The sequence below is a fragment of the Zalophus californianus genome, chromosome 9 (genome assembly GCF_009762305.2).
Source record: "Zalophus californianus isolate mZalCal1 chromosome 9, mZalCal1.pri.v2, whole genome shotgun sequence".
Classification (NCBI taxonomy): domain Eukaryota; kingdom Metazoa; phylum Chordata; class Mammalia; order Carnivora; family Otariidae; genus Zalophus; species Zalophus californianus.
In genome coordinates, this window is record NC_045603.1 from 128393027 (window position 1) to 128419124 (window position 26098).

The window sequence follows — 26098 nt, forward strand, 5'->3', positions numbered from 1 at the left end:
CATTTCTTTTTCTTTTGGTCTCCTACTTTGTGGGTTGATGGTTTCCTTTACAGTAGTGGTTGGCTCCTGTATTTCCTTTCTCTTTATTTATTTTTTTTGTATCTGTTACAGGTTTTTGGTTTGTGGCTACCCTCTGGTTCATATATAACATGTGTATAGCAGTCTCTGTTAAGCTGCTGGTCGCTTAAGTTTGAACCCATTCTAAAAGCACCCAATTTTTACTGCCACCTCCACATTTTATGTATATGTCACACTTTACATCTTTTTACTTTGTGTATCTCTTGAGTAATTTTTGTAGATAAAATATCCTAGTTCATGTCCATACTGCCTTTATAAGTAATTATTATTTTTTCTATGTGTTTGCTTTTACCTGTGAAATTTTTTCCCTTTGTAAATTTCTTCTAGTTATGGCCTTTTCTTCCCCAATTAAATAAACTTGTCAGAGTATTCTTTGCTGTCGGTATTTTGCTTTCAGCACTTTGAATATGTTGTGCCACTGTCTTCTGGCCTGCAAAGTTTCTGCTGATAAATCACATGATAGCCTCAGGGAGTTTCCCTTGTATATAACTATTTTTCTTTTATTACTTTTAAGTTTCTGTCTTTACATTTAATCTTAGTAATTTGAAATACTATGTGTCTTGGTGTGGACCTCACTGAATTCATCTTATTAGGGGTGGTCTGTTTCCTGGATCTGGATTTCTGTTTCCTTCCCCAGATTAGGGAAGAAGGTAGCTATTATTTTGTTGTTTCTTTTTTTAATTTTTATTTTTTTATAAAGGTTTTTTTATTTATTGAGAGAGAGAGAGAACGGTAGAGAGAGAGCATGAGAGGGAAGAAGGTCAGAGGGAGAAGCAGACTCCCTGCTAAGCAGGGAGCCCGATGCGGGACTCGATCCTGGGAACTCCAGGATCATGATCTGAGCCGAAGGCAGTCGCTTAACCAACTGAGCCACCCAGGCACCCAGTAGCTATCATTTCCAAAAAAGGTTTTCTGCTCCTTTGTCTCACTCTTCTCCTCCTGGTACCCCTAGAATGGGAATGTTATTATGCTTAATGAGGTCACAGAGGTCTCTTTAACCTATCCATTTTTCATATTCTCTTGAGCTTTTATTTTAATTCCAATTAACATAGTGTTTTATTATTTTCAAGTGTACATAGAGTGCTTAAACAATCGCATACATCACCAGGTGCTTCTCACAACAAGTACACTCCTTAATCCACATCACCTGTTTAACACATTTCCTGCCCCCTCCCCCCCACCTCCCTTCTGGTAACCATCAGTTTGTTCTTTATAGTTAACAGTTTGCTTATTAGTTTGAATCTTTTTCTTCCCTTTGGTTGTTTCTTTTCTTAAATTGCACACCAGTAAAATCATATGGTATTTGTCCTTCTCTGATTATTTCACTTAACGCTTTCTAGCGCCATCCATGTTGCAAATGGTAAGATCTCATTCCTTTTCATGACTGAATAATATTAAATTATATATATTATATATATAATACATATATTTATATATATACATGTATAAATATATATGTATCTATCTCACATCTTTATCCATTCATCAATTGGTGGACACTTGGGCTGTTTCCATATCTCTGGCTACTATAAATAATGCTGCTAAAAACATGTATCCCCTTGAATTAGTGTTCTTGTATGCTTTGGGTGTGAGTAGTGTGATGGCTGGATCATAATGTAGTTCTATTTTTAACATTTTGGGGAACCTTCATACTTTTTCCAAAGTAGCTACACCAGTTTGCATTCCCACCAACAGTGCAAGAGGGTTCCTTTTTCTCCACATCCTTGCCAACAGCTGCTATTTCCTGTGTTGTTGACTTTAGCCATTCTGACAGCTGTGGGGTGATATCATGGTTTTGATTTGTATTTCCCAGATGATGAGTGATGTTGAGCAGTTTTTCATGTATCTGTTGGCCATCTGGATGTCATCTTTGGATAAATGTCTAACCATGTCTCCTGCCCATTTTTTAACTGGATTATTTGCTTTTGAGGTGTTAGATTTTTATCAGTTTTTTATATATTTTGGATACTAACCCTTTATCAGATATGTCATTTGCAACAAATATCTTCACCCATTCCATAGGTTACCTTTTAGTTTTGTTGTTTCCTTTGTTGTGCAGAAGCTTCTTATTTTGATGTAGTCCCAGTAGTTTATTTTTGCTTTTGTTTCCCTTGCCTCAGGAGACCTATCTAGGAAAAAGTTGCTCTGGCCAATATCAGAGAAGTTACTGCCTGTGCTCTCTTCTAGGATTTTGTTGTTTCAGCCTTGCATTTAGATCTTTAATCCATTTTGAATTTATTTTTTAGGATGGTGTAAGAAACTGGTCCAGTTCATTCGTTTTCATGTGGTTGTCTAGTTTTCCCAGCACCATTTGTTGAAGAGACAGTATTTTGCCCATTGGATATTCTTTCCTGCTTTGTCAAAGATTAGTTGACCATAGAGTTGAGGGTCCATTTCTGGAGTCTCTATTCTGTTCCGTTGACCTATGTTTTTGTGCCAGTGCCAAACTGTTTTGATTACTACAACTTTGCAACAGAACTGGAAGTCTGGAATTGTGATCTCTCCAGCTTTGCTTTTCTTTCTCAAGGTTGCTTTGGCTATTCGGGGAAACTTTTGTGGTTCCACACACATTTTAGGATTGTTTGTTCTAGCTCTGTGAAATATGTTGGCATTTCAATAGGGATTGCATTAAATGTGTAGATTGCTTTGGGTAGCATAGACATTTTAATAATATTTGTTCTTTCGGTCCATGAGCACAGAATGTCTTTCCATTTATTTGTGTTATCTTCAATTTCTTTCATCAGTATTTTATAGTTTTCAGACTATAGGTTTGGTTAGGTTTATTCCTAGGTGTCCTAGTGTTTTTGGTATGCTTGAAAATGGCATGATTGCTTGATTTCTCTTCCTGCTGCTTCATTTTTGGTGTATGGAAATGCAACAGATTTCTGTACGTTGATTTTGTATCCTGTGACTTCAGTGAATTTGTGTATCAGTTCTAGCAGTTTTTTGGTGACGTCTCGGGTTTTCTATATATAGTATCATGTCGTCTGCTGCCAATAGTTAAAGCTTTACTACTTCCCTGCTGATTTGGACACCTCTTACTCCTTTCTGTTGTCTGATTGCTGGGGCTAGGACTTCCAATACTATGTTGAATGAAAGTGGTGAGAGTGGACGTCCCTGCCGCGTTCCTGACCTTAGGGTAGGTCACTTTTTCCCCCTTGAGGATGGTATTCGCTGTGGGTTGTTCATATAGGGCCTTTATGATCTTGAGGTATGTTCCCTCTAAACCTACTTTGTTGAGGGTTTTTACCATGAATGGATGTTGTACTTTGCCAAATGTTTTTCCACATCTATTGAAATGATCATATGGTTCTTATCCTTTCTCTTACTGATGTGAAGTATCACATTGATTTGCAAATATTGAGCCATGCTTGCAACCCAGGCATGAATCACACTTGATCATGGTGAATGATTTTTTTTTTTTTAATGTATGTGTTCGGTTTGCTAATATTTTGTTGAGGATTTTTAAAAATATATTTATTTATTTGAGGTGAGGGGTAGGGGCAGAGGGAGAAAGAATCTCAAGCAGACTCTGCTGAGCATGGATGCGGGGCTCAATCTCCTGACCCTGAGAACGTGACCTAAGCTGAAACCAAGAGTCGGACACTTAACTGACTGAACCACCCTCGTGTCCCTTGTTGAGGACTTTTGCATTTATGTTCATCAGAGATACTGGCCTATACTTCTCCTTTTGAGTGGTGTCTTTATCTGGTTTTGATATCAGGGTAATGCTGGCCTCATAGAATGAATTTGGAAGTTTCCCCTCCTTTTCTATTTTTAGGAATAGTTTGAGAAGGATAGGTATTAAATCTTCTTTAAATGTTTGGTAGAATTCGCCTTTGAAGCCATCTGGTCCTGGACTTTTGTTTAGAAGTTTTTTTGTTTTGTTTTGTTTTTGCTTTTAAGATTTTATTTATTTATTTGATAGAGGCACAGCGAGAGAGGGAACACAAGCAGAGGGAGTAAGAGAGGGAGAAGCAGGCCGCCCGCCGAGCAGGGAGCCCAATGTGGGGCTCGATCCCAGGACCCTGGGATCATGACTGGAGCCAAAGGCAGATGCTTAATGACTGAGCCACCCAGGCACCCCTGGAAGTTTTTTGATTACTGATTGAATTTCTTTGCTGGTTATTGGTCTTTTCAAACTTTCTATTTCTTCCTGTTTCAGTTTTGGTAGTTTGTTTCCAGGAATTTATCTATTTCTTCCAGGTTGTCCAATTTGTTGACATGTGTTTTTTTATAATAACCTCTTATAATTGTATTTCTGTGGTGTTGGTTATTACTCCTCTCATTTGTGATTTTATTGAGTCCTTTCTATTTTTTTTTCCTGATAAGTCTGACTAGAAGTTTATCAATTTTATTGGTCTGTTCTATTGTTTTGTTAGTTTCTGTAAAATTTATTTCTGCTCTAATCTTTATTATTTCCTCTCTTCTGTTCAGTTTAGGCTTTGTTGTTCTTTTCCTAGTTCCTTTAAGTGTATGGTTAGGTTGTTTGAGATTTTTCTTGCTTCTTGATGCTATAAACTTCCCTCTTTGCACAACTTTTGCTGCATCCCAAGGGTTTTGAACCATTTGTTTTTATTTTCATTTGTTTCCATGTACCTTGTCTTCTGTTATTTCCTCGTTGACCCATTCATTGTTTAGTAGCATGTATTTGTGGTCTTTCTGGGTTTTTTCCTGTGGTTGAATTCTAGTTTCATAGCATTGTGGCCAGAAAAGATGCTTCCTATAACTTCAGTATTCTTGAATTTGTTGAGGGTGGTTTTGTGGGCTAATATGTGATCTCTTCTGGAGAATGTTCCCTGTGTACTTGAAAAAGTGTATTCTGTTTTAGGTTGGAGTGTTCTGAATATATCTGTTAAGTCCATCTGGTCCAGTGTGTCATTCAAAGCCATTGTTTTCTTATTTTTATTTTATTTTATTTTGTTTTGTTAGTCACCATACATCATTAGTTTTTGATGTAGTGATGCACGATTCATTGTTTTTGTATAACACCCAGTGCTCCATGCAGTACGTGCCCTCCTTAATACCCATCACCAGGCTAACCCATCCCCCCACCCCCCTCCCCTCTAGAACCCTCCGTTTGTTTCTCAGAGTCCATCGTCTCTCACGGTTCATATCTCCCTCCGATCCCCCCACCTTCATTTTCCCCTTCCTTCTCCTAATGTCCTCCCTGCTATTCCTTATGTTCCACAAATAAGTGAAACCATATGATAATTGACTTTCTCTGCTTGACTTACTTCACTTAGCATCATCTCCTCCAGTCCCATCCATGTTGATGTAAAAGTTGGGTATTCATCCTTTCTGAGGGCTGAGTAATATTTCATTGTATATATGGACCACATCTTCTTTATCCATTCGTCTGTTGAGGAGCATCTCAGCTCTTTCCACAGTTTGGCTATTGCGGCCATTGCTGCTATGAACATTGGGGTGCACGTGGCCCTTCTTTTCACTACATCTATGTCTTTGGGGGTAAATACCCAGGAGTGCCATTGCCGGGTCATAGGGTAGCTCTATTTTTAATTTTTTGAGGCACCTCCACACTGTTTTCCAAAGTGGCTGTACCAACTTGCATTCCCACCAACAGTGTAAGAGGGTTCCCCTTTCTCCACAACTTCTCCAACATTGGTTGTTTTTTGCCTTGTCAATTTTTGCCATTCTAACTGGTGTAAGGTAGTATCTCAATGTGGTTTTGAATTGAATTTCCCTGATGGCTAATGAGGATGAACATTTTTTCATGTGTCTGTTAGCCATTTGTATGTCTTCTTTGGAGAAGTGTCTGTTCATGTCTTTTTTTCTTTTAAAGATTTTATTTATTTATTTGAGAGAGAAAGGATGAGAGATAGAGAGCACGAGAGGGAAGAGGGTCAGAGGGAGAAGCAGACTCCCTGCTGAGCAGGGAGCCCGATGTGGGACTCGATCCCAGGACTCCAGGATCATGACCTGAGCCGAAGGCAGTCGCTTAACCAACTGAGCCACCCAGGTGCCCTGTTCATGTCTTCTGCCCATTTTTTGACTTGACTGTTTTTTGGGTGTTGAGTTTGAGAAGTTCTTTATAGATCGTGGGAATCAGTGCTTTGTCTGTAGTGTCATTTGCAAATATCTTCACCCATTCTGTGGGTTGCCTCTTTGTTTTGTTGACTGTTTCCTTTGTTGTGCAGAAGCTTTTTGTCTTGATGAAGTCCCAAAAGTTCATTTTTGCTTTTGTTTCTGTAGCCTTTGGAGATGTATCTTGAAAGAAATTGCCGTGGCCAGTGTCAAAGAGCTTACTGCCTGTGTTCTCCTCTAGGATTTTGATGGACTCCTGTCTCACATTGAGGACTTCCATCCATTTTGAGTTTATCTTTGTGTATGGTGTTAGAGAATGGTCGAGTTTCATTCTTCTGTATATAGCTGTCCAATTTTCCCAGCACCATTTATTGAAGAGACTGTCTTTTTTCTATTGCATGTTTTTTCCTGCTTTGTCGAAGATTATTTGACCATAGAGTTGAGGGTCCATATTTGGGCTCTCTATTCCGTTCCATTGGTCTATACGTCTGTTTTTGTGCCAGTACGATGCTGTCTTGGTGATCACTGCTTTGTAATATAGCTTGAAATCAGGCAACATGATGCCCCCAGCTTTGTTTTTCTCTTTCAGCATTTCCTTGGCGATTCGGGGTCTTTTCTGATTCCATACAAATTTTTAGGATTGTTTGTTCCAGCACTTTGAAAAATATCGTTGGAATTTTGATCAGGATGGCATTGAAAGTATAGATTGCTCTGGGTAGCATAGACATTTTAACAATGTTTATTCTTCTGACCCATGAGCATGGATGTTTTTCCATCTTTTTGTGTCGTCTTCAATTTCTTTCATGAGTATTCTGTATGTTCCTAGAGTATAGATCATTTACCCCTTTGGTTAGGTTTATTCCGAGGGATCTTATGGTTTTTGGTGCTATTGTAAATGGAATCGATTCTCTAATTTCTCTTTCTACAGTTGCATTGTTAGTGTATAAGAAAGCAACTGGTTTCTGTGCATTGATTTTGTATCTTGCCACATTACTGAATTGCTGTATGAGTTCTAGTAATTTGGGGGTAGAGTCTTTTGGGTTTTCCACATAAAGTGTCATGTTATCTGCGAAGAGAGAGAGTTTGACTTCTTCTTTGCCAAATTGAATACATTTTATTTCTTTTTGTTGTCTGATTGCTCTTGCTAGGACTTCTAGTACTATGTTGACCAATAGTGGCGAGAGTGGGCATCCTTGACGTGTTCCTGATCTTAAGGGAAAGGAAAAGCCATTGTTTTCTTATTGATCTACTGTTTAGATGATCTATTGATTTAAGTGGGGATGTTAAGGTCCCTTACTATTATTGTGTTATTATCAATTGGTGCCTTTGTTATTAACTGTTTTTACGTATTTGAGTGCTCCCATGTTTGGTGCATAAATATTTACAATTATCATTTCTTGTTGGATTGTCCCCTTTATTATTATATAATGTCCTTCTTTGTTTCTTATTACAGTCATTGTTTTAAAGTCTGTTTTGTCATCTGAAACTAATGATGTACTGTATGTTGGCTAATTGAATTTAAATTAAAAAAAAATTACACAAAATAGTCTATTTTGTCTGATACAAGATCTGCTAGCCTGGCTTTCTTTTGACATCCATTTGCCTGATAAATATTTCTCCATCCGCTCATTTTCAATATGCAGGTAGCTTTAGGTCTAAAATGAGTCCCTTGTAGACAGCATGTAGATGGGTCTTTTATTTTTTTAATCCATTCTGTCACCCTTTGTCTTTTAATTGGAGCATTTAGTCCTTTTACATTCAAAGTAATTATTGATAGATACGTATTTATGACCATTACTTGTTTTGTGGTTGTTTCTGAAGATTTTTTCTCATCCTTTCGTGTTTTCATTAGTTATAGAGCAGGATTTTTTCTTTATTCTTTGCATATTAATTAGTGTTTAAAAAAAGATTCACTTATTTTAGAGAGAGAGAGGGTGAGAGAGAATTTCAAGTGGATTCCCGGCTGAATGAGGAGCCTGATTAGAGGTTTGATCTCACAACTCCGAGTTCATGACCTGAGCCAAAACCAAGATTCACATGCTCAACTGACTGAGCCACCCAGGTGCCCCTTATTAGTGGTTTTTGGTTTGTGGTTGCCATTAGGTTTTTATATTTCTGTACGTAGCAATCTATATTAAGGTGAGGGTTAAGTTTGAACCCATTGTTTATTCCTCTCCATGTTTTTGGTATGTGGCTTCATATTTTACCACCTTTTATTTTGTGAGTACCTTGATTTTTTTTTTACATAAATACTCATCCCCCCCTCCCCCAACTTTTGTGTTTCCTAAATTTATACTATCACTTTTGGTTTTCCTTTCCACTCAAAGAATCCCCCTTAATATTTCTTGCAGGATTGATTTAGTGGTCATGAACTCCTTTAGTTTTTGTCTGGAAAGCTCTTAATCTCTCCTTCTATTCTGTGTTATATCCTTGCTGGATAGGGTATTCAGATTTTTCCCTTTCAGCACATTGAATATATCATGCCACTCCCTTGTACTTTGAAAGCTTCTTGTGCAAAATCCCCTGCTAGCCTTAGGGGGTTTCTCTTGTGTGTTACTTCATCTTTTGCTGCTTTTAATATTTTTTGTCGGTATATTTTGCCATTTTAATTACAGTATGTTTTGGTATGGAACTGCTTTTGTTCATTTTGTCGGGGGGGCGTTCTGTGTGCCTCTAGATCTGGATATCTGATTCCTTCCCCAGATAAGGGAAGTTTTCAGCTATTATTTCTTCAAAGACATTCTCCAGCTCCTTTTCTCCCTCTTCTTTGGGGACTCCTATAATGAGGATGTTATTACATTTGATGGAGTCAGTCACTGAGTTGCCTAAGTATTCTCATTTTGCATAATTCTTTTTTTCTCTTTTGTTCATCTTGATTACTTTCCATTATTCTGTTTCCTTGGTCATTAATTTATTTCTCTGCTTCTTCCAGTCTGCTATTCTTTCCGCCAAGCATGTTTCTCATTTTGTTGATTAACTCTTTTATCTCTGCTCTTATTTCTTGTCTCTGTGTTAACTGGTCTCAGTGATGCCTTCCACTCTTTTCTCAAGCCCAGTGAGTATCTTCTTGATCATTACTTTAAAGTCTCTATCAGGCATATTGCTTAGATCTGTTTCACATAGGTCTCTGGTTGTGGTTCTATCCTGGTCTTTCATTTGGGACAAATTCCTCTGTCTTCTCATTTTGTCTAAGTCTTCGTGCCTGCTTCTTTGTCAGCAAAGTCAGCTACCTCTCCTGAGAGTAATGGCTTTATGAAGAAGGAATCCTGTAGTGCCCTGCTGTATAGTATCCCTTGTTCCTCACAGCCTGGCACTTCAGGGAGTATCTCCAGTGTGTGCTGTGTGCACTCTATTTAGTCCTTGTTCCTTTATCTTTCAGGCCGGCCATCTTCAGAGGCTCTATTTGTGGGCAGTGTTCGGTCCCTGGCCTGAATGTGGCAATTTTTAACTAGCTGTGTTCTGGTCTGCTTGTGAAATGAAATCTGTCCCCACCACTTCCAGAACTGAGGTCCTGCAAAGCTCCTAGGTCAGGAGACATGGTGTGGGGTAAGGGTTTGGGTTGATCTTCTGGAAGATAGGGCCTGCCATGCTGGGACTAAAGCAGTCATGACTGGGAAGGGCACTTCCACTGGAGTGGGTTGGGGGGAGGCTTGGTGTAAGCAAATTAGGCAGCTAATGTCTGCTCTACACTGATTCCTGCAGGTGGTCCTGTGGTTATGCTGAGGGGCTGGGGAAGGAAATGGCACCTGCCGGTTCCTTTGTTCCTTGGGAGGGGTCTCCCCATGAATGCTGCTTCTCTGGGACATACTCAGAGATGCACAAATAACCTTCCCACTGTGTTCCCAGATGGTCTTCAGATCAGTTTCCATGCTGTATGCTGTGGGCTGTTTGCCCTTCCTTCTCTCCCAGAGCAGCCCCAGCGCACTCTGGGCTCTCCCCAAGCAAAGCCCACTGACCTTTAAAACTCCAGACTTTAAGCCCCACTGGTTGCCAAAAGTCAGAAAACGTGGCCTCTCGCACTTTCTAAGCCACTTGCTGTGGGGCTTACTTTCCCCTATGCGCTCCTGTCTTTTACCCTTCTCCATGACTGCAGTGACCACAATCTGTTTCTCTCCCAAACCGTGTTTCTGCCCTTTCCACCTTCTTCGATGTGGCCTCTTCTCCACCTGTAGTTGTGGAGTTTGTTCTGCCAGTTTTCAGGTTGGTTTCTGGGGTATGTAGGATGATTTGATATAGTTACATAGTTGTATTCTTGGGTTGGGCAAAGCTTAGGGTCCTCTTATTCTGCTGCCATCTTCCCTTCTCCTTTAATACACTTTTATCTTTTCGCTGCTCAGCTTGATTGCTTTCCATTACTCTGTCTTCCAGCAAGCTGATCCATTCTTCTGCATCCTCTAATCTGTTGTTGATTCCCTCTAGTGTACTTTTCATTTCCGTTAGTGTATTCTTTGGCTCTGTTTTATATTGTCTCTGTTGAAGTGCTCACTGAGTTTATCCACTCTTCCCTCAAGTCCAGTGAGTATCTTTATGACCATCACTTTGAACTTTTTATCAACCAGATTGTTTGTTTCTTTTAGCTCTTTTACTGTGATTTTGTCTTTTTTTTTTTTTCATTTCAGATATTTGCCTCTGTCTCATTTTGTCTAACTCTCTTTGTTTGTTTTTATGTATTAGGTAGGCCAACTAAGTTTTTGAAAGTAGTGGCTTTATGTGTATGGGATCCTATAGTGCCCTGTGGTCCAGGTCCCTCTGGTCACTAGAGCCAGGTACTCCAGGGATGTCCCCTGTGTGGGCTGTGTATGCTCTCTGGTTGTGGCTGAAGCATGATTGATGTGAGCATGCTCATAAGTGGAGCTGGCCCTCAGCTCAGCTCACTGCACTGACCCACTTTGTATGCCATGGGTCCACTGGTGTACACGTCTCACTTCCTATGTGCAAAGTAGAGGCTGGGCTGACTGGTCGGGGGAGGGGGTTCGCACTTAACCAGCCTGGGTGTCTGCACTTACCACTAGGATGGCTGTGAGTGTACTGATGAGTAGGGCTTGCTCCCTGCACAGTCAATGAGAGGCTTGGCTGCGGGAGCTGTGGGTGTAGTGGTGTGTGGTGTTAGCTACCCCCCACCTCAGGGCCAGAGTCACTGGCCTGGAGAGGTGCCAGTCCCATGCTGGGCTGCCTGCTGGGTGTGGTGGGGCAGGAGTCATTTTGGAGGACTGACTGCTGGGGTGGGGTTTGCAGTGACAGCCAGTGTTAACACTCTCCAAGTGTCAGGCTGTCTAGGCTGGGGGAGGGCAAGAAAAACAGTACCTGTCAGCACTTTTGTTCCTGGAGAAATCTCCTGCAGATGGCTGCACTTCTGGCATCCGATTAGTCAACAAATCCTTTCCACGTATATCCTAGGTGCTTTTCAAACTGTGTTTGGGCAGAATTAGTGGGAATGCTGGCTGTTTAAGGGTGGGAACTCGGTTTCCTATCACCCTTAGGTGCTCTTAGAGTTAAGAACCACTGACTTTCAATGCCAGACCTTATGGGGACTTGTTTTCCTAGTGTGAGTCCCTAGGCCAGGTGGTTAGTGCCCCGTGTGGGGTGTGATCCCCTCTCTTTTCTATGTTTGTGATATTCCTTACTGTTGTGGTTGGTAGCACCAGAGGTTTAGTTCCTGACTGCATTCCTACCCCTTCTTAACCTTTTCCATGTGGCCTTCTCTCTACAACTAGCTGTGGAGGATCTGCTTTGCCTGTTTTCAGGGAGAGTTACAATACATGTAGTTGTGTCTGTGGGACAAGTTGAGCTCAGGATCCTCATACTCCACCATCTACCCAGTCTACCCTAGGTGGTTTGTTCATTTTGTTCATGGTTCTTCTGTGCAGAAGCTTTTTGGTTTGATGGAGTCCCACTTATTTACTTTTGGTTTTGTTGCTTTTTTGTTTTGGTGTTAAATCTGAAAATTCATTGCCAAGACCAGTGCCTAGGAGCTTAGCCTTTATGTGTTCTTTTAGGAGTTTTAGGTTTTTCAGGTCTTCCATTCAAATATTTTAATTCATTTTGAGTGAATTTTGTGTATGGTGTAAGATGGGGGTCCAGTTTTCTCAGCACCCTTTATCAAGGAAACTGTCTTCTCCCCATTGTATATTCTTTTCTCCCTGTTGTAAATTAATTGATTGTATATGGAGGGGTTTGTTTCTGGACTCTGTTTTATTGATCTGTCTGATTTTATGCAAGTATCATACTATTTGATTACTGTAGTTTTGTGATATAGTATGAAATTAGGAAGTGTGTTGTCTCATCTTTGTTGCTCAGAATTGCTTTGGTTATTCAGGGACTTTTGTGGCTACATACAGACTTTATGATTATTCCATTTCTGTGAAAAATTCCATTAGAATTTAGGTAGGGATTGTATTTAATTTTAGTTTTTTGGTGTACAGGTCTTTTACCTTTTTGGCTAAATTTATTCCTAGATTTTATATGCTCTGGTGCAGTTGTAAATGGGTTTTCTTAATTTCTATTTCTGATAGTTTATTAGAGTAGGGAAACACAGCTGATTTTAATATATTTGTCTCTTGCAATTTTACAGAACTATTTTACTCTACCAGTTTTTTTGTGGAGTTTTAGGATTTTCTAAATGTAATACCATATCCTTTGTAAATAGAGACAGTTTTACTTTTTCTACTCCAATTGGAATACCTTTTCTTTTTGTCTAATTGCTGTAGCTAGGATTTAAAAGTGGTGAGAGTAGAGTAGGCAACCCTATCTTGTTATTCATCTTAGGGGGAAATCTTTTAGCATTTCACCACTGAGTGTGATGTTAGCCGTAAGCTTCTCATGTATGGCCTTTATTATGTTAAGGTACAGTCCTTCTATAACACTGAGAGTTTTCATCATGAAGGGATGTTAAATTTTGTCAATTTCTTGTTCTGCATTGATTGAGATGATCATATGGTTTTTATCCTTCATTTTGTTAATGTGGTGTATCACACTGATGGATTTACAGATGTTGAACTGCCTTTGCATCCTTTAAATAAATCCTATTTGATTGTGGTGTATGATCTTATGTTTAATTTCATTTGCTAATAATTTGTCGAGGGTTTTTTTCCTATATGTTTATCAGGGATATTGACCTATAATTTGTTTTCTGTAGTGACCTTGTCAGATTTTGATATCAAGATAATTGATAGTCTTATAAAATGAATTTGCAAGGTTTGCACAAGGAGTGGTATTAATATTTCTTTAAATGTTTGGTAGAATTCATCACTGAAGCATTCTGCTTCTGGACTTTTTTTGGGCAGGTTTTTGATTTACAGAGGACTGATTCAATCTCTTTACTAGTAATCTGTTCAGATTCTCTATTTATTCTTGAATCACTCTTGGTAGGTTTTATGTTTCTGGGAATTTATCCATTTTTTTTTAATTGTCCAGTTTCTGTGGTAAAAGTTGTAACTTCTCTTTGATTTCTGGTCTAGTCTGTTTGTTTCACTAATCTTTTTTGTTGTCTTTTTATTCTCCTTTTATTTCTGGTCTGATCTGTATTATTTCCTTCCTTTCACTAACTTTGCACTTTGTATTTTCTTCCTTTCCTAGTTGCTTGAAGTGTAAAGGTTGTTTATTTGAATTTCTTGTTTCTCAGATTGTACTGCATTCTGTAAGTTTTGGTATGTTGTATTTTTTTGTTTTAATTTTTTTAATTAACATATGAAGTATTATTTGTTTCAAGGGTACAGGTCTGTGATTCGTCAGTCTTACACAATTCACAGCGCTCACCATAGCACATACCCTCCCCAGTGTCTATCACCCAGCCACCCCATCCCTCCCACCCCCCTCCACTCCAGCAACCCTCAGTTTGTTTCCTGAGTTAAGTGTCTCTTATGGTTTATCCCCCTCTCCGGTTTCATCTTGTTTCATTTTTCCCTCCCTTCCCCTATGATCCTCTGTCTTGTGTCTCAAATTCCTCATATCAGTGAGATCATAGGATACTTGTCTTCCTCTGATTGACTTATTTTGCTTAGCATAATACCCTCTATTTCCTTCCACATCGTGGCAATTGGCAGGAGTTCATTTTTTTTTTGGTGGCTGCATAATATTCCATTGTGTGTGTGTGTGTGTGTGTGTGTGTGTGTGTATCACATCTTTATTCATTCATCTGTTGATGGACATCTTGGCTCTTTCCATAGTTTGGCTATTGTGAACATTGCTGCTCTAAACATTGGGGTGCACATGCCCCTTCAGATCATTACATTTGTATCGTTGGGGTAAATACTCGGTAGTGCAATTGCTGGGTCATAGGGTAGCTCTATTTTCAAATTTTGAGGAACCTCCATACTGTTTTCCAGAGTGGCTGCACCAGCTTGCGTTCCCACCAACAGTGTAGGGGCGTTCCCCTTTCTCCGCATCCTCGCCAACATCTGTCGTTTCCTGACTTGTTAATTTTAGCCATTCTGACGGGTGTGAGGTGGTATCTCATTGAGGTTTTGATTTGGATTTCCCTGATGCCGAGCGATGTTGAGCACTTTTTACATGTCTGTTGGCCATTTGGATGTCTTCTTTGCAGAAATGTCTGTTCATGTCTTCTGCCCATTTCTTGATTGGATTGTTTGTTCTTTGGGTGTTGAGTTTGATAAGTTCTTTATAGATTTTGGATACTAGCCCTTTATCTGCTATGTCATTTGCAAATATCTTCTCCCATTCTGTCAGTTGTCTTTTGATTTTGTGGACTGTTTCCTTTGCTGTACAAAAGCTTTTTATCTTGATGAAGTCCCAATAGTTCATTTTTGCCCTTGCTTCCCTTGCCTTTGGCGATGTTTCTAGGAAGAAGTTGCTGCAGCTGAGGTCGAAGAGGTTGCTGCCTGTGGTGTTCTCCTCAAGGATTTTGATGGATTTTTCTGTCTCACATTTAGGTCTTGCATCCATTTGGAGTCTATTTTTGTGTGTGGTGGAAGGAAATGGTCCAGTTTCATTCTTCTGCATGTGGCTGTCCAATTTTCCCAACATCATTTGTTGAAGGGACTGTCTTTTTGCCATTGGACATTCTTTCCTGCTTTGTCGAAGATTAGTTGACCATAGAGTTGAGGGTCCATTTCTGGGCTCTCGATTCTGTTCCATTGATCTATGTGTCTGTTTTGTGCCAGTACCATACTGTCTTGATGAAGACAACTTTGTAATAGAGCCTGAAGTCCGGAATTGTGATGCCACCTGGTTTGTTTTCTTTTTCAGCATTCCTCTGGCTATTCTTTTCTGGTTCCATACAAATTTTAGGATTGTTCCATTTCTTTGAAAAAAAGTTGATGGTATTTTGATGGGGATTGCATTGAATGTGTAGATTGCTCTAGGTAGCATAGACATTTTCACAATATTTGTTCTTCCAATCCATGAGCATGGAACGTTTTCCATTTCTTTGTGTCTTCCTCAATTTCTTTCATGAGTATTCTATAGTTTTCTGAGTATAGATTCTTTGCCTCTTTGGTTAGATTTATTCCTAGGTATCTCATGGATTTGGGTGCAATTGTAAATGGGATTGACTCCTTAATTTCTCTTTCTTCTGTCTTGTTGTTGCTCTATAGAAATGCACCTGATTTCTGTGCATTGATTTTATATCCTGCCAATTTACTGCATTCCTGTATGAGGTCTAGCAGTTTTGGGGTGGAGTCTTTTGGGTTTTCCACATACAGTATCATATCATCTGCAAAGACTGAGAGTTTGACTTCTTCTTTGCCGATTCTCATGCCTTTTATTTCTTTTTGTTGTCTGATTGCTGTGGCTAAGACTTCTACTATGTTGAATAGCAAGTGGTGATAGTGGATATCCCTGCCGTGTTCCTGACCTTAGGGGGAAAGCTCTCAGTTTTTCCCCATTGAGAATGATATTCGCTGTGGGTTTTTCATAGATGGCTTTTATGATATTGAGGTATGTACCGTCTATCCCTACACTGTGAAGAGTTTGAGTCAAGAAAGGATGCTGTACTTTGTCAAATGCTTTTTCTGCTGTTTTGATTACTTGTTTGATCCACTGGTCAGGAGCATGTTTAGTCTCCACATATTTGTAAATTTTCCAATTTTCTTCTTGTAATTAGTACCATTTTGGTCAGAAAAACAGCTTGATATGTGGATTTCAGTTTTCTTTTTTTTTTTTTAAAGGTTTCTTTTTTCTTTTTAATATTTTATTTATTTATCTGAGAGAGCGAGAATGAGAGAGAGAGAGAGAGAGCACATGAGAGGGGGGAGGGTCAGAGGGAGAAGCAGACTCCCCGCTGAGCAGGGAGCCCCATGTGGGACTCGATCCCGGGACTCCAGGATCATGACCTGAGCCGAAGGCAGTCGCCTAACCAACTGAGCCACCCAGGCGCCCCTGGATTTCAGTTTTCTAATTAAGATATGTGATGTGATGCCTAATATAGGATTGATCATGGAGAGTGTTCTATGTGCATTTCAGAAGAATGTGTATTCTGCTGTTTCTGGATGAAAGAGTCTGTATGTATCCATTAAGTCCATCTGGCTTAACATGTAGTTTAAGTACAATCTATTAATTTTTGATGGAGGGGTAGTAAAGTCCCTTATTGTATGACTGTCTATTTCTCTCTTTAGGTCTATTAATATTTCCTTTATATATTTAGGTGCTCCTCTATAGGGTACCCAAATATTTGCAAATGTCATATCCCTTTGATGAATTGATTCCCTTATCATTATATCATGATCTGTGTTTATTATAGCCCTTCTCTTAGTCTATTTTTCTGATAACCGTGTAGCTACCCTGGCTCTCCTTTAGTTTCTATTTGCATGGATGTTCTTTTCCATCCTTTCACCCTCAGTCTTTGTGTTTTCAAAGCTGAAGTGAGTCTTTTGTAGGCAGCATATAGATGGGTCATGTGTTTGATCCATTAAACCATTCCTTCTTATTGGATCATTTAGACTATTTACATTTAATAATTGATAGATATGTACTTATTGCGATTTTGTTAATGGTTTGCTGGTTGTTTTGTAATTCCTTTATCCCTTGCTTTTCCTAGTGCTCTCTTTGTTATTTGATGATTTTCTGTAGTAGTATGCTTAGAAACCTTTATCTTGTATATCTACTATAGGTTTTTGCTTTGTAGTTACCATGAAATCTATATAAAACAACTTATTAAACGGTAACTTAAAGATCATAGAACTTATTTTTGAAAGCATTCTAAAGCTCCACATTTTAACTCTCCCCTTCCATTTTGTTTTTGATGTCACAATTTGCAACATCTTTTTATCCATTAACATATATGTGTATAATTATTTTTACTACTTTTGTTTTTTAACCTTCACACTGGCATTATAAGTGATTAACCCACTGCCTTTATAACATTACATTATTTTGAATTTTAGTATATATTTACCTTTACTGGTGAGATTTATACCTGCATATGTTGTTATGCTTTTTTTTTTTTCAGCTTTAATATTTCTTGAAAGGTGGGTCTAGTGCTGATGAATTCCTTTTGCTTTTGCTTCTCTGGAAAACGCTCAGTTCTGAAGGATAGTTTTACTGGGTAGGGTATTCTGGGTGGGCAGTTTTTTCTTTCCACTCTTTATATCTATAGGCATACCTCTGAGATATTGTGGGTTCAGTTCCAGACCACCACGATAAAGTGACTATTGCAATAAAGCAAGTAAAATGAGTTTTTTGTTTTCCCAGTATATATAAAAGTTAAGTGCACAATAGTATTATATCTTAAAAAATACATATACATACCTTAATTTAAAAATACTTTATAAAAAATGCTAAACATCATCTGAACTTTCAGGTCAGAGTAGTTATCATTGATAGCTGTTGACTGATCAGGGTGGGGGTTGAAGAGACTGGGGCAATTTCTTTAAGACAACAATGAAGTTTACCAGAGTGATTGACTCTTCCTTTCATGAAGGATTTCTCTATAGCATGTGATGCTGTTTCATAGTATTTCACCCATAGAACTTCCTTTTCAAAACTGGAGTCAATCCTCTCAAACCCTGTTGCTTTATCAACTTAGTTTATGTAATATTCTAAATCCTTTGTTTTCATTTCAACAATCTTGATAGTATCTTCAACAGGAGTAGATTCCGTCTCAAGAAACCACTTTCTTTGTTCATCCAGAAGAAGCGACTCCTCATTTGTTCAAGTTTTATCATGAGATTGCAATAATTCAGTCCCATCTTCAGGCTCCACTTCTAATTCTGGTTCTTTTCTACTTCCACCTCATCTGCAGTGACTTCCTCCACTAAAGTTTTGAACCCTTTAAAGTCATCTATGAGGGCTGGAATAAACTTTTTCCAAACTCCTGTTAATGTTGATGTATGACATTTTCCTATGAATTATGAATGTTCTTACTGGCAGCTAGAATCGTTTTTATTTTGCCCAGATCATCAGAGGAATCACTATCTATGGCAGCTATAGCCTTTAAAGTGTATTTTTTTAGATAATTAGACTTGAAATATGAAGTGACTCCTTGGTCCATGGGCTGCAGCTGGCTATTGTGTTAGCAGGCATGAAAACAGTAATCTCATTGCACATCTCCATCAGGGCTCTTGGGTGACCAGCTACATTGTCAATGAGCAGTAATATTTTGAAAGAGATCTTTTTTTCTGAGCAAATCTGAACAGTGGGCTTAAAATATTCAGTAAACCATGTTGGTTTTGTTTTTTAACCTGAACCATATTCAGCCTGCTTTTTGGTTCTATTTATAGAACACAGAGTAGATTTATCATAATACTTAAGGGCCCTAAGATTTTCAGAATGGTAAATGAGCATTGGCTTCAACTTAAGGTCACCAGCTGCATTGGCCTTTAACAAAAGAGCCAGTCCTTTGAAGTTTTGAAGCCAGGCATTAACTTCTTCTCTCTAGCTATGAAAGCCCTAGATGGCATCTTTTTCCAATAGAAGGCTGTTTCAACTACATTGAAAATCTATTGTTTAGTGCAGCCACCTTCATTAATTATCTCAGGTAGATCTCCTGGATAACTTGCTGCAGCTTCTTCATCTGTACTTGGTGCTTCACCTTGCACTTGGATGTTACGGAGATGGTGTCTTCCTTAAACCTCATGAACCAACTTCTGCTAGCTTCATAGTTTTCTTCTGTAGCTTCCTCACCTCTCTTAGACTTCATGGAATTGAAGAGAGCTGGGACCTTGTTCTGGGTGAGGCTTTGGCTTAATTCTGTGGCTGGTTTGATCTTCTCTCCAGACCACTAAAACTTTCTTCACTTCAGCCAAAAAGCTGTTTTGCTTTTTTATCATTTGTGTGTTCAATGGAATAGCACCTTTAATTTCCTTGAAGAACTTTTCCTTTGCATTCACAGCTTGGCTAACTATTGGGTGTAAGGGGTCTAGCTTTCAGCCCTGTTTCAGATTTTGCCATGCCTTCCTCACTAAGCTTAATTATTTCTAGCTTTTGAATTTAAGTGAGAGATAGGCAACTCTTCCTTTCTCTGGAACACTTAGAAGCCATTGTAGGGTTATAAACTGGCCTAATGTCACTATTGTTGTGTGTCAGGGCACAGGGAGGCCCAAGGGTGAAGGAAAGAGATTGGGGAAATGTCCAGTTGGTGGAGCAGTCAGAAAACACACATTTAAGTTACCTTCTTATGGGGGTGTGGTTAGTGACACCCTAGAACAAGTATGAGAGTAACATCAAAGATCCTAGGTCACCATGACATTTAATAAGGAAAAAGTTTGAATGTTTCAAGAGTTACCAAAATGTGACACAAAATGAATGTTGGAAAAATGGCACCAATAGACTTGTTCAGCAAATTGCCACAAATCTTCAGTTGGTAGAAAATGCAGTATTTGTGAAGCACAGCGAAATGAGGTATGCCTGTATATGTCATGCAAGTCTCTATGGGCCTGGAAGATTTCTGCTGAAAAATCTGCTGATAGTCTCGTGTGTGCCGGGTCCCCTTGTACATAACAAGTTTTTTTTTTTTTTTCCCTCTTTTTAAGATTCTCTCCTTATCTTTAAATTTGACAATTTAATCACAGTGTATCTCAGTGCTAATCTCTTTGGGTTCATCTTACTTAATATTCTGGGCATCCTGGATCTGCATGCCTGTTTTCCTTTCCCAGGTTAGGGAAGTTTTCAGCCATTATTATTTAAATACATTTTCTGCCTCTTTCTCTATTTCTCTTAGGGGACAACACCAAGCAGACCAACATTCACATTACGGAGTCCCCAATCTTTTTTCTTTTTGCTGCTCTGATTGGATAATTTCCACTGCCCTTTGAATTCATGGATCCTTTTTTCTGTGTCTTCAAGTGTGCTGTGCAACTCCTCTGTAGTATTTTTCTGTTCAGTTATTGTATTCTTCAGCTCTGTCACTTCTATTAGGTACTTTGCTTTACTCTTGTTGAAATTTTCACTTGATTCATGTGTTATTCTCTTGAATTCAGTGGACATCTTTATCACTGTTATTTTGAACTCATTGTCAGGCAAATCACTTATCTCCATTTCATTAAGGTTTTTTTCTGGGGTTTTATCCTGTTCTTTTGTCTGGAACATATTCCTCTGTTTCTTCCTTTTGATCTATTCTCTGTATTGGTTTCTATGCATTAGATAAAAGAGCCAAGTCTCCCATTCGCCTCTGGCTTATTAGCTCTTGGCTGTCTCTCAACCTCTGTGACTGTCCAAGCAGCCTGCTTTATTCTTAGTGGCTCCCAGAAGTGGAGGTTGTGCCAAGACCTTTCAGTGTCTCAAAGGGGAGGATCTCAGTCAGCATCTGGATTCAGGCTGATTGGAAAGCAGAACTTGAGGTAGTAACTTTTAAAGTTTGCAGATTTCTCTTTCAGGGGAAGATAGGAAGATGGGCATTTCTGTATATGCTCCCTGTGTGCTGAGGTCTGTGGTGCTAGACAGTTAGTAAGTGTTTCTTTGGTTGCTACTGTCCTAATGAACTCATAAACATGTGCCATGTTCTCAAGGGATGGGTCCTCTGAGCATCAGACACAAAAGCCAGGGTGCCAGATGTGTAGACAAGCTCCTTTCTTGAGGTTAACCTGGAACAGAGGGGGAGCATGAAGAGGACTCCCACAGCCCTCCACAGTCTTTGGAGAGTCTTATCAGTTTGTTAAATTAGAAACCTGCTTATCAGGCCAAAACTCTAAGATAAGCAAATAGACTTCTTTCACAGAAAGATGGGGTGCTTTTCAGTCTGCTGCTTCTACACTGGGTCCTGAGGGATGGTTGCCATGAGGTTTTTAGTTTTGCATAGCCTGTGAATCTCATGGACATAAGTCTGGTGGCTTTTGAAGCTACCTGTTGCACAGGGGCTCCTGTCTCAGATACACATCTTAACAGTTGGGGTTCAAATTCTTTGCTCCTCAAGGAGAAGCTCAGAATTGTGAGTTCCCTCCCAATTCTGAGTTGTGGCACTGGGGTTGGGGTTGATGGTATGTGTCTTGGCCTCTTCTACATATTGCAATGTGGGTTTTTTGCTTGTTTGTATAATATATAGGAGTCACTCAACTAATTTATTTTTCAGAGGAAATTGTTCTTTAGGTAGCTGTATATTTGGTGTGTCCATGGAAGGAGAGGTGTTCAGGATCCTCTTATGTCACCATCTTGAACTGGAATCTCTTGTCTTTTTGATAAAAGCCATTCTAATAGGTAGGAGGTGATGATATTGTGGTATGGATTTTCATTTCTCCAATGAGCAGTGATGTCTAGCACCATTGCATATACCTGTTGGCTGTATTTATATCTTCTTTGGAGAAATCTGTTGAGGTCCTCTGACTGAGAGACCCTGGAACTGGTGGTACGCAGATGACTGCAGGGTTCCTAGGTAGGAATGAAGTCTCTCTGCCTGTTACCTGATACATGGGTGGCCCAGACTCCTCCTGGATCCCATAGCTCTCTCAAAGGCACTAATATTTAGGGATGGATGCGCAATTTTTACTGTGGGGCTGGGGGACAAAAACGAGGGATGTCTTAGGCTGCCATGATGCTAATGTCACTCTTCAATCTTAGGACAATATTATTTGTTGTATATATATGTTTGTACACGTGGGAGTATTTCAATGAGATCAAGTTCCAAAATGACTAAGTCACAGGGAATATGCAGTTTTCATTTTGGTAGATATAGCCAAATCACTTTTTATAGAGGTTTACACTCTATCCACAGGATAAGAGTGCCTATTTCTCCAACTATTGACTTTATTTTGCCAGTCTGAAAAAGAGCAGTTCATTAAAGCCCTAATTGGCATGTATCTTTATATGTCCTTTCCAGTGAACTATCCCTATTCTTTGTGTATTTTTTTTAATAAAGATTTTTTAAGTAATCTCTACACCCATGTGGGGTTCGAGCCTACAACCCTGAGATCAAGAGTCACATGCTCTACTGACTGAGCTAGCCAGGTGCCCCACTTTGTATATTTTTTTGTTTTGGGTTTTGGTCTTTTACTCATTGATTTATTGGAGCTTTTTTTTTAATTGATTTGTGTTGTGTTTCTTTTGTGTGTTTTTTTTTTTTTTTACAGAAAAAATATTCTAAATTTTGTTACACCAAACCACAACAACCAAAAGAACCAGGGGGGTTTTGGTAAGAAGCAAAAACTGAGGTTTTAAAAGTGCCCCTTCCTTCAAGCCCATCCTGCCATGACCAGAATGATTCCCAGAGTAGGAGTATTTGATGCATAGTGCAGCAAAGCCCTTTAAGTAAAAATACTTTGAATGTCCTCTATGGCAGATCCTCACACTTAGGCTTTCCTGGAAAATGTTTTAAAGCCAGGTTAGAATAGGCAAAATTGCTGAATCAGAGCAAAAAGTGAAAAGTCACCAATCCCCTCAGGGAATCAATAGTATACAAGTTGGTAAGCATTTAAAAAGACAAAATATGCAATAGCTTTTAAAAATTAAGCTATGGAAGATACCCCAGAGAGGGTACTTTATATTTGCTGTTAGGGCAGGGTTCACAGGGTGAAACCAAGAAGGGGCCTTGAGGGTTGTCCTCAGCCTGGGGTTGGAGCCATTGGCTGTCAGAGTCTGTGTTGTTGGGTACGTGACAGCACCCAGGGACACTGCTCTAGGGAGGTTTTATGAAACTCGCCTGCCTCTCCCATGGCATTTCTTCCCCCCCTCCCCCCCCCAGCTCATGTGTTCGTCCGTGCAGAAGGCTCTGTTTGAGGAGGAGGACCACGTCAAGAAACTGCAGCAGAAGGTGGCCACTCTGGAGAAGCGGAACAAACAGCTTCGGGATCGGGTGAAGAAGGTCAAGAGGGCACTGAGGCAGACACGGAAGAATGGTCGCCGCCTGGAGCTGGTGAACCAGAAGCTCAGCGAGAAATTAGCAGCTGCAGCAGGTGCCCTCCCACACATTAATGCCCTGGGGCAGGAGCCACCAGGTGCCACGTACCTGCAGGGGTAGCAGGGACTGGGTAGTGGCCTAGCCTGGCTCTGCTGGAACATGTTGCCTCTTGCCAGGGAATGTAAAGTGATGGTAGGTTTCAATGTGCACATAGGTCAAAAAATCTTGTAGATGATGTTTTTAATACGCATTTGGTAGTGCCTAGTTACTTGAAGGGGCAAGTCTTGCTAATTTTCTTAGTTGCTGGGCTTCTTCCCCTCTCTGCCTCGCTCCCAGACCCAGGGCTTGCAAGTCCAGAGGCAGCACGATCCTGGAATATCATGTGCTTGCCTAGGGCCTGTCTCCAGCTTTCAGGAGCACACTGGAAAGTGTACTGACTGTGGAAAGAATATTTTAGAATCTCTAGGTGTACAAGAATCAAGGGTTTCAACCTTATTTAGAAGAGAGGCAGTGGAATCTCCAGGTCTGAGCTCCAGGACCATCATTAGTTTTGAGAAGGGATCTGCAGCAAGTCTTGGAACCTTCTGGTGTCTCCTTTGCCAGTTTTGGAAGGAGGAGGGCAGGCTTGCAAAGCACCCAAGGATGCCTGCAAATATGCATGTGCATGGTGTCCTTACTCCAGCCAGCATTTCCTCACAGCTGAAGCACTGGGGGGGGGGGGGGCGGGTGCGTGGGAGCAGGTAATTGAACAAGATGAATTATACCCAATTTCCAACACGAGTTACCCAGAGTTAAAGAGGACACCTATGGGTCACTTTAGTCTAAAGGAGAATTGCCTTTGTGGATGGGTCATGTTTTACCAAACCATGTTCCTGAGTTGGGAAGAGCCTGAGCAATATCTCAGCCCCTACTGAATGCAAATTTACTGCTTGCTCATTAACTCCTTCCAGCTGCTCGGAATTTGAGGTGAATTGACCCAGTACACTATTAACTTCTGTTCTGCAAAGATACCTCCTTACCTATTGGAATCAAGTGACCGTGCCTCATTCCCATCCAGGCACCCAAAGAGCCTGTTCCAGGCAGTTCTGCAGAGCCTTGATGCAAGCATTTTCACCACCTAAGTAAATTGGCCGTAAGGCAATTTTGCTGTCAGAGAGAAAATAACTGATTGTCAATAGAGAAATGAAACCAAACTACGTTCTCATTTTTCTATTACATGAATCTTAGCCCTCCTAATGGTCTACGACCAGTATACATGGTGGTCTTGAAACAGTGGATGATAACTCCATATAGCAACTTGATAGAAAATACAGTAACTAACTGGAAGTGTGAAATAAGACTACAAGGCCAGATTGCATACCATACTGTAATACAGAATGGGAGTTTATCAGTTATAATAACTCAGAAATGCCTTACAGCTTTTCTTCTGTATGTCCCATAGAACTTTTGAACATCTCTTGATAGACATGCATCATTATGCTAGGAATGAACAGAAATGTAGAAGGCTTTCATAATGTAATACAAATTTCAGTTACAAATGTGCATCCTAGGATTTGGAGAATGGATACTTCTCTTAAAAAGGACATAATGAAGAAATTAGTAAGGTCCCTCTTTTGTTTTTTGTTATTTTATCTTTTATGGCCAAATTGCCTTCTGGCCAATTATGCAGTGAAAATGCTTGTGGCGAAGATGCCTATGGTGGAAATACCAGACAGGGTTCCAGGCATTCCAGTCTCTGCTTCTGTATGCACACACTTCCCACACACCAGGGCTGTCCAACCCTGGGAGTAATGTTTGCACATGAGCCCACTTGACAGTGTGTCAAGTTTTGTACATGATCTCAGAGCACTTCACCCTGTTTGGAAAGAAACATTTAAAGACAGTACTACAAGTAAAAAGAGTATCCACTATATAGAACATCTGAGCCCTTAATTTAGGTACATTTGATCCAGTTGCAGTTTTGTTCTTAAGAAGGCAACTGAGTGAGCGTCTTGTGATTGTCTTCTGATGGACCTCCAAATCTACAAGTCTCTTTTCCGTGTTCCAGATAGAACCTTCAGGTTCCTCGTCAGGAAATCCCCCCCCCCCCCAAGACCACTCCAGACACTGCAGCACCTGATTATGTTGTCCTGTCTGTTGGAAATGGCAGTTATACTATCAGATTTCCCTTCCACTGCCTTTAGGAAAACCACATTCTTCTTGCTCTGGCAGCTGGTTGGGAGGACAGACCTGCGTCACTTGAGGCTACTGCTCAGAGGGAGATGTCTGCACTCTGGACAGGATAGAATGGGAGCTTTACTTTTCCCAGCTGCTTCTGCTCCTTTATTAGCTGTATCCTTCATAGTACGGTACAACAGTTTAGTCTTTCTGGGTCCATGAAAGCACTTTTGCTTCCACCCAAGGGAATGACAAGCCTCAGGGTGATTTACAGCTAGTGTTTTGAGAACTGTGGAACCTGGATCACTACAGCTGCATTATGTTCTGCCTTTTTAATAAATAGCGGTATTTCAGCCACAATGGTAAGGTGATGTGTGTTTCTTTTGGGTCAGGGAGATTCCAGCTTTGGCCTGGAAAAGCACTTTCGATCCTTTTGGGGGAGCATCTGTAAGTAACAGCTGGGGCATGTAGGAGACTGAGCTCAGATCTCTTTTGATGTTCCCCTGGGGATATGACTTGACCCTCTTTCCCAGGGTTCCCACCTTTCAACACACCTGCAGAAAAGCAGTGGTATCTGGGTCTGCTCCTCACAGGGGA

General features: G+C 40.0%; 1 protein-coding gene across 1 annotated transcript in view; it reads left to right on the forward strand.

Annotated features, from left to right (window-relative positions):
* Nucleotides 1-25861, forward strand: part of CCDC3 (coiled-coil domain containing 3) — a 117952-nt gene extending 92091 nt beyond the window's left edge. Inside the window, exon 3 of the mRNA XM_027595196.2 lies at nt 23189-25861. Within this exon, the coding sequence (XP_027450997.1) occupies nt 23189-23464 (276 nt within the window). The 3' untranslated portion in view covers nt 23465-25861. The remainder of the gene's footprint in view (nt 1-23188) is intronic.
* The last annotated feature ends 237 nt before the right edge of the window (nt 25862-26098 follow it).